The sequence below is a fragment of the Coffea arabica genome, chromosome 5e (genome assembly GCF_036785885.1).
Source record: "Coffea arabica cultivar ET-39 chromosome 5e, Coffea Arabica ET-39 HiFi, whole genome shotgun sequence".
Taxonomy (NCBI): Eukaryota; Viridiplantae; Streptophyta; class Magnoliopsida; order Gentianales; family Rubiaceae; genus Coffea; species Coffea arabica.
In genome coordinates this window covers 48,068,036-48,079,639 of record NC_092318.1, presented here as the reverse complement: position 1 = coordinate 48,079,639, position 11,604 = coordinate 48,068,036, and the positions used below count along the sequence as shown (strand labels likewise).

Genomic DNA, 11,604 nt, shown 5'->3' with positions numbered 1-11,604 from the left:
AACGCCAGCTACCCACCTGGCTTGTAGCTCCATCATGAGAAAAATTATTGTCAATTTGTCAAAAACAAAAATGTCAAAATTAGCTGATCAAAATTGACTCTAAAGTATTAATTAAGTAAAATCATTTTCTCTCTTAATTACAAGAACAATATTAAGACTAACCCGGTTCGATATTCCAATAAAAGAAAGAATTGGAGCAAGTTGTGGAGGAAAGACGTGCTTGTAAGACGGACGAACTTGGTTGTCATCAATAGTAACAATCCCCTTTGTGTTTCAAAAATGAAAATCATATTTGAACCTTCTTTTTTTTTTGGCAAAAATCCCCAAACCCGGGGAGAAGGTGCCAACTCCTATTTTTATTGGAGAAAAAAAAAAACAAAATAAGAGTGTCAACAAGATAGCATGCGTCAAAGAAACTAAGAAATCTATTCCCTTACAATCTGACGACGAATACGAAGGCATTCGTCCCTATCTAAAACTAAAGATGCCCTGACTCAAAATGGTAACTGGTAAGGGGAATTGTAAAAAACATTTTCATTGAGTTGCAAGGCCGCTAGCTTATCTGCAGTAGCATTTGCCTCTCGATAAACATAAACAACTGAGGCAGCCAACTCCTGGGAGAGCCCCCTAACCCATCGTAGAACATTACATAATGGCCATTTGGCTAGCGCTCCTGAACAAATCATGTGAACCAGGACTCTAGAGTCCACCTCCACCAATAGATGATTACAATCCCTTTCCTGGGAAAGCAACAGGCCATGCATCAGCGAGAAACTTTCAGCTGCCAACACATCAACATCTCCAAATTCTTTATAGAAAGCAAAGATGAGGTCACCGTAATGATCCAGTAGAATACCGCCCCCTACTTCTTTTCCAACTGCAACACTGGCGTCCGTGTTCAGTTTGACGTGAAATTGAGGGGACGAAACCATTTCATCACCATAACTGAGGGATGACGAAGTCGAGAGGAGGCAAAGCCAGCCCAAAGATCATCCATGTCCCCACGAAAATGACTTGCAAAGGAAATCCTACGGCTCCCAACGGTTCAATAAAATGATTAATCTTGACAATCACCTCTTGAACATTAAACCTAGCTCCCTCAAATCTTGCCCGATCGCGCATTTTTCATATAAACCAAATAATAATAGAGGGCATGGCACTATGAATGTGATCCTTCAAAGTTTTTGAAGATGAATAAAATCAAGAAACCCACATCGCCGAAAGTAAGGACTTCATGACATCAAGAATACCAAATCATCTTGTAAAATGGTCCTAGACAATTGTAGCACTTGGCCCGTGAAGCAGCAAATTACTCACCGACTCCTCCTCCTGTAGGCAGCAATCACATCTAGACACTAAGGAGATGCCGCGCTTTCTCAAAGTCAGATCTAGAGGCAATAAGTTCCTCAAAGCACACCAAGTAAAAAGGGAGACCTTTAAAGGCAGAATGTTACACCAAAGTAACCTTTTAACCAACGTTGCATTCCTGCTGGAGCGCAAACCTTCCCACGCTGACTTGATCGACAAACACGCTGCAGCCGATGGCAACCATCCCATCACGTCATCTAGGTCAGGATAAAGAAAAAGCTAAGAGACATGTTGAACCAAATGGGCTGAAAGCCATTACTGCAATTTCGATATGATCCATCCACCCGACGTATAAAAACTCCACAACCAGCATATAAGGGGGATTATGCACTGCTACCACTTCAGTTATTGGAGCCGAAATTAGCCAACGAACATACCAAAAATCCACAATCCCCTTACCTAAGCACCATCTGATATTCTCCTCAACAAATAAATGGATCTCATCGAGTCTTCTCCAAGCCGCAGAAGGACGATGAACTTTGACTAGAGACGAATGCACCCCCTTGATATATTTTGGACGCATGAAGGCAGACCAAACCGAGTTATTCAAATGGAGCCGCCACAAAAGTTTGCAAGAAAAAGCCTGATAAGTATCTTCAAAAGAACGGAATCCCAAACTTTCCTCTTTCAAAGAAAAACAAAGATTATCCCAAGATGTCCAATGAACCCGCTTATTATCAACATTCTGATCCTACAAAAATGCATTACAAATGCTGCCTGGCCTTACAAACACTGCCTTGGGAGGATGTAAAACAGTTAGTAAGCATTAATCCCTTTTACTTGTAGTTATATCCTCTCCCCTTAAAAAATTAGCAATCATATCATATTAATCCCCTTTGTAAACACTCCTGTCCTCTTTCCATAGAACAATATCAACCATGTCATCTTAATTGTAGTCAAATTTATTAGAATTTTTTTAACGAATACTCATTCGGTACTCTTAACATACCTAAATCACGTCTATCTTACTATAATAATACGCATGGTCACAATTAATGCATCCACTGCATTTCGACATTTTGCCGAGTTGATAATAGTTTTTTTTTTTTTAATTATAACACTTAAAACTCTTTTAACTAGGTAACCATCAAGCACCCGTTAAGGAAATCATTTTATTATTCTTGAAATGTACAATTGTATATTTCCAGTCCATACCAGATTGTAAACCCCCATATTATTGTATGTCACTGTCCAGCTCTAGGCTACTGCCACTTAAAACTTAGAAGGGTCTCCACCTATTATTAGGATTCGGCAAATGAAATGTGGGCTTTAATTACTGGTGGTCACCAGATTAAAAGGAAAAAAGAAAAACCATGTGTAGGTTGATACCCGGTAGCATGGAGAATGGCATCAGCAGCAATTAGAGCTCCATCCTTGAAAGCTATTTCGCCATTTTCATAGCAATACTCGACCTGCAAGTTGCTTGAGTAGTTGGAATTGCATACTGATATAAAAAAACATGTCTACCAAAATAATAATAATCACAAAAAAAAAAATCCAAACAAAGGAATTTTATATACCATATAAAAAAGGATAAATCTTTTATACACTGACTATATATATACCAGCAGGTCTAGATATATGCTACATATACAAAATTTGATATTTAAATTCAAATTTAAATGATGCGGTATCCATCCAACCCTATCAGTGCATACACTGACAGTGTAGGAAAGGATTTTAATGGCAAGGGTAAATATATTATATATTGACAGTGTATGCATTAGCGAGTCTAGATACATGCCACATATATAAAATTTGGTATTTAAATCCAAATTTAGTAAGATTCGAAGGATTTTTTGACTTTGGTTTAGTAAGATTCATTCATTTTTTAACTTTTTTTTTGGGTGGCAGTGGATTTCAGTTTTCTCCCTATTGAAATTTGAGGCCTGCCCAAAGCGAATTCTTCATAGATCATGCATTCAGGCTGATGGTGAATTAGCCAGTGATAGTGAACCTCTGCAAGTTCATTTCAAGTAACTTAGGGAACAAAGGAGTTAAAGGATTGTTTGGACAAGAGTTATTTGATTTTTTTTTAAAAAAAAAAAATTTTGAGACATTCCCTAAACACATTTTGTTACCATCCTCTTATCCCCCTACCACAAAGCAGGAGAAAAATGCTAAATGTAAAACAAAATGTTTATCCACAATTTTTCCATATTTATCCTTTTCAAAATTACACATTAAATTGAAAGTATTAACATTTCAGTCCGAACTTATATGATAAAGATACTAAAATGTAAAACAAAATATTAGCCATATTTCTTTTCTCTTTACCTTCTTCATTTCCTCCAATTTTTAAATCACCCCAACCAATTATCCAACTTTCTGCCTCTCAATTATCCAAATTTAAAGAAAAATATTTTTAAATATGTTGTAATTTTATTAGTTGCACAAACATCGAGTGTGCTTGAATCATTAGTTTACATGAAATCCACAAAAAGAAACAAATTCAGCCCAATAATTTATTCAAACAAACCAGTGCGTGAGCCAATTTTCAATTAAATGGGTGAGCCAAACTTCAATTAAATGGGCATTAACAAATTCCCCATGTTTCTATGCCAACCTGATTTTTGTAAGAAATGTGTACTTATTGGCTATCCCACATTAAATGCCTTAAAAATAAAGTACTAGCACAACGGCATAACTGCCATCACATCTTTCTTTGTACTATAACATCATTGCTGGCTTTACAATGGCAGGAAAGTTTTTTCAATGCGTGAATCTATTGCCACTACATATCCCTACAGGAGAAAAATGATGTGATCTAGATCACACTCCACAAATTGCAAGACACACAGAAAACAGAATAGTTCTATTGCCAAAGTGGCGATTACAAGCAGAGCAAAGCAAATTCCAACAGTGGGAGACAAAGGCTGAGGATAAAACTGAAACCTCAATTATTGTAGCAGTACCAATCTTGAACTGAACTTTTAGTCTAAGGATAAATCTCAATGAGAATTTTGAACTGAACTTTTAGTCTAATGATAAACCTCAATGAGACAGCGCACACCGAACATTGGAAGTATTTTGTAGTCACTGAAACCAGCATCTCGGAAAAGCTTTGCCCATTCTTTCTCAGTTCTTTCTTTAGCAGCGTGACACATCAACATCAGCATGTCCATACCAACTTGTGTTTCAACTGACTCGTCGTCTTTAATCTGGCTTTCCAAAATCATGTCGATAATAATGACTCTTCCCCCTTTGTTTCTCCCTGGAATAGCCTCTTTGCAGTTCTTGAGAATCTTCACACAATCTTCATCACTCCAGTCATGGAGAATCCCCTGTTTTCCAGTAAAATCACAAAATTAAGCTTATCACACTCCATCACTGCCTCACGCATCAATTAATGAGAGCCAAGAACTCCAGTTTCTTTAGCAAACAGCCTCTCAAGCAAATATTTTGCATATGATTATTACTGTTATTCTTTCATACAACAGGCGCCTATGTTAGCGATCTTGCAAATCAACTGTTAAAGCTGGACGTTTAATTGTTTATATTTCTGTTTATTGAAATCGTTGTAGACTTATATATCAACATTGTCTCAATTGTTTCTTAATTATTCGAGTGGATAAGGAAAAAACGGATTTCATCGAAAGTATCCTTAATTACCTTGAGCAAGATTGCATCAGCAGTAGGTACCTTCTCTAGCATATCTCCTGCGACAAAGTCCACGTTCTCAGTTCCCTCTTGGCCGGCAATCACGTGTGGGAGATCACACACAACACATTCCAAGTTGGGGAAATTTTGGGCAATGGCCCTAGCAATCGTCCCTGTGCCGCCCCCAACATCCACTAAAGATGTCAAGCCGTCAAACACAAACTTGCACCGGGTCATCATCACCTGAACGATGAAAGTAGAATCATTGGCCATGGCTTCATTGAAGCGGTTTGCAAAATTAGGCTCTTCAGCAGCATAAGCCCAGAAGTTTTTCCCATGCGCTGTATCAAATGGAGCGGGATCATCATTCCTGAACCACTCAGTCAAGGAATTCCAGGGCTTCAGTAAAACTGGGTCGCTCATAAAAAAGATAAGTGCCCTTAAATTGAAAGGATCGTCTTTTAAAAGAAGACGGCCTGCAGCTGTGAGCGCATAGCCTTGATCTTGTAGAACAAAGAAGCCGGCCTTTGATAAGAATCGCATCAGGCGATAGATGTGGCTAGCTTTTGAAGGGTTATCCGGAAGGGCAGAAACCAGCTCAGAAAGTGTGATAGGCTTCCCATGTTGATTGATGGCTTCAGGGATTCCCAGTTCAATTGCACATTTTAGAGATGCAGACTTTCTGAAGTTGAGCATTTGGTTGCGTACATGATTTTGAGCTGCAAGAAGCTCAGTAAGATTCTCCGCTCTTTCCATTCCTGCAATAGTACAGAGACCAACGGCAAAAATGGTTTCCAGTTTTATAGCAGGTGAGCACAGAGACGAACGGCATTTGCCTGCACTTAATATAAGTCTTTCATCTTTTTTTTTTTGCTGATTAGTGACAATTAAAAACATTTGAACAAGTTCCGACTCGTCTGTTTTGGGCTTGTAAAGTTAAAAACCAAAGACCTTTTCAACAGGTAGTGTTGGGCTGTTTAATTGGTCCAGCCAGCTTTAAATCCTTAGTCACGCATCCCAATGTAGATTCTCCAAACTCAACTCACACGTAAAATTAAAGAACTGTCACGTGACGGGAGTAGTGAATTTAACATGGAATAATCTTTTACGTAGGCGATTGGATTGTGACCGAATGTCTGTAACTGAGGATTTGATGCCCAGTTCAGCCTTTTCAACTTAATAAATAACCTTGATGTTGTACTCAGTCAGCAGCGAACAAATTGAGACCAAAAGAAGGGGCTCTCGAATGTTTTTTCAGTACCCTAATCACGAAATTACGAGCAACTGAGATCGCATTTTTTTCCTTCCTTTTTTGGTATGCATCTTCAACAACTATTACTTTCTTACGGCTATGATTAAGCCACTTCGCATTGCCAAATTTTCTAATAATCCAAATTAAGCAAAGTAAATAAGTATTTTGGAATTTCACACTAAATGTAAAAGGAAAAAAAAATCTCAAAAATATTTCAAAATGTTAGATTACTAATCACGTCCATGTTTCCGAGATTGCGAACATATGTATGTACTATTGAACAATGATGAGTACTTGTTTTTGTCTAGGATTAAGCCTTAAAATAGTTGATAAGCAAGTGTTTTGGATTGCACACTAAAAGGGAAAAGATTTCCAAGAATTAAAAAAGTTAAATTGCTGGCGTTGTTAATGTTGAATATGTCCTTTTGCACGGTGATTATTATTTAGTCCTATTGCATTTTGGCTAAAATGCGTAATTATGTAAGAATTCAGAAATTTTGGGTCATTTATCATTATTAAAACAGTAAAGAAATCATATCCACATCTGTTCTCATGAAAAGTCAAAGATAAATGCACGAGTTCTTCAAATGCAGTTTATAGTAATCCACCCAAGGCTAAATTTTGAGCTTCAAAAATTCTATCCGCACTTTTATTTTAATGTGTGATTTTATATGTAACGGTGGGGTGGATTCTCCATGACTGGAGCGATGAAGACTGTGTGAACATACTCAAGAACTGCAAAAAGGCCATTCCAGGAAGAGACAAAGGGGGAAAAGTGATTATCATAGACATGGTGATGGAGAGCCAGTTAGAAAATCATGAGTCTGTTGAAGCCCAGATTTGTTTTTACATGCAGATGTTGGTTCTTTATACTCTTTTGGGATGCTGGCTTCAGCGGCTATAAAGTCTTTCCAGTGTTCGGTACAAGGGGTCTCATTGAGGTTAATCCCTAATAAAGGAACATTAATACCATAAAAATCTGTTGACCTTGCTATATTTATGCGTCTTGATGTATCTCACTGAGGTAGTGAACCTCTGCATTTGTGTTTGTTTGCTGGAATATTTTATAATCTGTTGATCTTGCTATAACCATGTTGGTAAGAGACTGCACTTTGTTTGTTTCCCAGAATAATCTCTGCCCTTGAATTCAATGCATATGCTTTATGTATACAAATAACAAAGATTACTTCCTGCAAGTGTTTTTTCTGGTGCTTAATTGTGGTAATGAAACACAGCGTTACATGCACCAAAGATTCGATAAGTGCCAAAATTTGCACAATCTCTGCTCGGTCTACACCAATCAGCTAAACTAAGTATCATGCAATCAGAATAGAAGACGACTCACTAATTGAAAAAAAAAAAGAAAAAGAAAAAAGAGAGAGAGATAGAAGACGATTCAGGAATACAATTAACAGATTGTTTGTTCAATTTTCTGTGTGAATTAAATCACGAAATATACTCGAGTACTATTGCTTATTGAATTGCTTTGACCAATGATTATCCGAGAACTCTTACCTGATCCCTCCTTGAAGGCGACATCACAAGCATATTGGTCTTCAAGATAAAAAGGTATTATTGGTGCAAATTGGAATTGACCCTTCGTCTGACACAGTATCTTCTCTCGAAAACAAGTCCAATGACACTTTGCATTTTTATCGAATATTCGCTTAATACATTTTCCAAACATATTTTTATTTCATGAACATTACATCCAAAAATTATAACCGCAATTTCTTTCCCAAAATCTCTTCCTCAAAATGCAATTCAAACATCCTCTTAATTTTCTACAAAGGAAAGCTTTTAGAGCTCAAGCAAACATCACTCGCACTAGTATCACCTAACCAATTCTGCAGCTTCCCTTCATCCAATATGCAAACATCACGTGTAGGAGCTCATGTCAAACTCTTACCATATATTCAAGGTGAATTTTTACTTTAAAAAGAGATGGACAATCGTTTCTTGTTGGATTATTCTCACTACATTTATATATTTTGCTTTTAGTACACCACGAGACTTGATGATGTACGAGTAGTTTTCTAAATTCACGGGCCAAAGTTGAAGATTTCTAAATTTAGTTTTTATTTCATAGATAGATATACATGATCATGACCATGACCAGAATTGAAACTCTTGGCTTGCTCGTAACCTTTATTCCTTGTTGCCAATCGTCAAATGTGCTTACATGTCGCCTGTACTCAGTTGCACTTAGCGTATTGTACATGGAAACTGAAGATGAATGAAATAGGGCTTCGCTAAGCATTGAATTAGTGAAGAATAAAAAAAAAAGAAATAAAGAAAAAGAGAGTTCCTTCTGTAAATGAATTAATTTCTGAAGATCCATGCCACACTTTCTTGCCTAAAACCACTCTTAGGGTCTCCACGTCCCAGATTGCAAAACCTGCATGCCTATTTGCCCAACTCAAAAAATTCAAATTTAATGCATTTGGGCCCAAATTAATCAATAATTTATTTTTACGCCAAACTGTAAAACTTAAGTTAATAGTTGCAACAACAATTTTTCAAGAGAAAAAGCCCTCTGCTATTTTATGTGAGAGGCCACATTAAACAAAATTTCCTTGACGAGTCAAAATTAAAGAATCGATCTTTTGTGAGCCCATACAAGATTAAAAAGCACCCCGACACTAATATGAGATTTTGACAGGTGTCGAGCCTGTGCAATAATAAATACCTACTCGAGAAAAAATAAATTTTCTGTGTATAGTAGTGAGTAGGGTCGAATCCACAGGGACTGGGAAAAATTTGATTCCTTTCAAGTTCGGGACACGGGGGATTTTTATCAGAAATAAACTAAAAATAATTAAACAATTTAACTAAAAATAATTAAATAATTTAACCAAAAATAAATAATTAATTAATACAATTGTAAATAACAATTAAATAAATGATAAATAAATTCTAGCCAAGGATACAACTACGCAGACACAGTCCATTCATCTGATAATTGATGCAAAGAAGGTTCACTTAATTTAATTAATAGGCTAGTTATAGTCACCGATAAACTCTAATGACCAGCTTTTCCTTAATTTATTGATAACCAAGGTACGACCGTTGATTACCCCTAACCAGGAAATACTCCTAGGTACGACCGTAGGAATTAATTTCCTAATTGCATTAAAAACTAGAAAAGCCTAACCCAAATTAATAACACGCTACGAGGGTTATTTAAATCAGATTGCATGTCCTCCTAGTATGTGAAAATACTAGTTGTCACTAATATTAACCAACTAAACAATTACGGATTTAATTGATTAATTTGACAAGAGATTAATAAGTCAAATTGCACATCGGGCCCTTGATATCCAATTAACAAAATAATCCCATGGAAATTAAAATAGAAAACATGCAAATATTAATAAATTAAGGAACACGTAAAATTAATTAGATCTCACAGATATTTGGGACTGCGTCTTCGCGTTGATCCTTGACTAGAGGAGAAAATTAGCCACGCCTCATAAGAAAATTCCCACGCAATTTAAATGGAATCAAATACATAAATAACTAACTAAGAATTTAGGAAGAAACTTGAGTCTCCGTAGACTCTTTGAACCAAAGTTGCACACTACAAACAAGGAAAGGAAGAACTCCTCTGAAAACCTGATACTACCTCTCTTCCTCTCCGTAGAGAGAAAACTAATCTAATGTCTTCTGCCAGCCCTCCTCTAGTGCCTTTTCCTCCTTTTATCTTTAGCACTAGTTTCCTAAGAGAACTAGTGACGTAGGAATCAAATTGGAAAAGCTCCTTTCATTATCAAAGTCCATCTTGACTAATGAGTATATCTCCCACAATAAGAACACATTTTCTAAATCAATGTTACGTGGTCCCCGCAGAATTCTCTCCTTTTGATTTCTTATTGCTAGTGGACTTGCCAGGACTTAATAATAGGAAGGCAACTCTTCATCAGCAATTCCGTTGGTTTGCACAATTTGGGCTGATTGTGGAAAGCTTTTAGAAACTTTCACGTGTGGAGAAATCTTCTCAAGAAGGTCCCCTTTTAGCACTTTTCTGCTCCACTTTCTGAAATTATATCCAAATACCAAATATAAATATATATTGACAATTAAAACAATATTTGGCACGGATAAAGAGGAAAATTAATGATAAAATTACTAACAATTAATACCCTATCAATTCCCCCCACACTTAAATCATGCTTGTCCTCAAGTATGGGAACACTGAACTCAACAATGGCTAACTCTCATTTCATTTACTGCCAAGCTACGCTTATCCCAAAATCAAGTTTTAGTGGCTAAGTGTCAAAACATATTTCTCCCGGTTAGCTCCTGAAATCATAGACTCGTCCAATTCATGGCTAACTCGTCTAAGAAATTAAAATATTAAACTAGCAAAAGTTAGCAATTGGGTCAACTGAAAATCAAAATCTCAACATTGAAGAACAAGGATCGGCAGGCCAACATGATCATAAGCTTACTTATTATTTTCTTTTCTTTTCTTTTTCTTTTTTTTTAAATGAATAAATGCTCAGTCCCAAGCTATTCAAGTCTTTTGACGTGAACTCTGACATTTTTAGATGAAAGAGCCCAGTTACTCAACTTTTCACAGCTTCAGGACTAACTACTCATAAATATCGCCACTTTTTGACGCGAGAGTCGACACTTGTGGTGAAGACTCCCGGTTACTGGGTGACGGCACTAGCGGAGTAGAGTCATTATTAACCACAATTAAGGCATCAGAATACCATATAATTAAAGATCATGACCCACATCATCTCCTAATATGGAGAACTAAGATTAAAAATTGCCCAATTCACACAACAATTGCTAGTAAAATATTTATATTGCCTAAACAATTTAACCACAATTTGCACCAAGTCATAAAACTCATGGTATTCACCAAGATAACATACTTTTACTTGCCACTTAAACAAAATTCATAAGATAAATCACAACCAGCAATAAACGAATGAATTGCCATATTTATTCATCAAAACACTAGTAAGAAAGGCAGCAAATTAAAGAAACACCAATCAAAACTAAATCCAAATCCCCCCCACACTTAAATCACACATTGCCCTCAATGTGATAATGAAACAGTAAAAATAAGAAGAAGGACAACGAAACTCCCCTGAATCTTGTGCCAGCTATTAGCACTCGTAGTTGGAGGAGGCGGAGCGGAGGTCAAAGGGTCGGGATCGTGGTTTCACCATTCTTTCCAAATTGCACTCCAAACCACAATAGACAACAGTTGCTAACGAATAATGGAAACAAGAAATTCAAAGCACTAACAAATGAAAAATCAATTCAATGAACAAAATGCACACTTCATTCACTCACAAGTTATACAGATATCTCAACACTTATAACAAATGCAATCAATAAACACTCGTGGTTCCAAACTTATCCAA

At 36.6% G+C, this 11,604-nt stretch overlaps 1 protein-coding gene across 1 annotated transcript; it reads right to left on the bottom strand.

Annotated features, from left to right (window-relative positions):
• Positions 1 to 4,042: 4,042 nt before the first annotated feature.
• Positions 4,043 to 5,776, bottom strand: LOC113688403 (tabersonine 16-O-methyltransferase-like). Its single transcript, XM_027206210.2, has 2 exons — positions 4,981 to 5,776; positions 4,043 to 4,652 (listed from the first exon to the last, which is right to left on the bottom strand). Exons 1-2 carry the CDS (start codon positions 5,722 to 5,724, stop codon positions 4,350 to 4,352), a joined length of 1,047 nt encoding a protein of 348 aa, XP_027062011.1. The 5' UTR covers positions 5,725 to 5,776; the 3' UTR covers positions 4,043 to 4,349.
• Between the last annotated feature and the right edge of the window lie 5,828 nt (positions 5,777 to 11,604).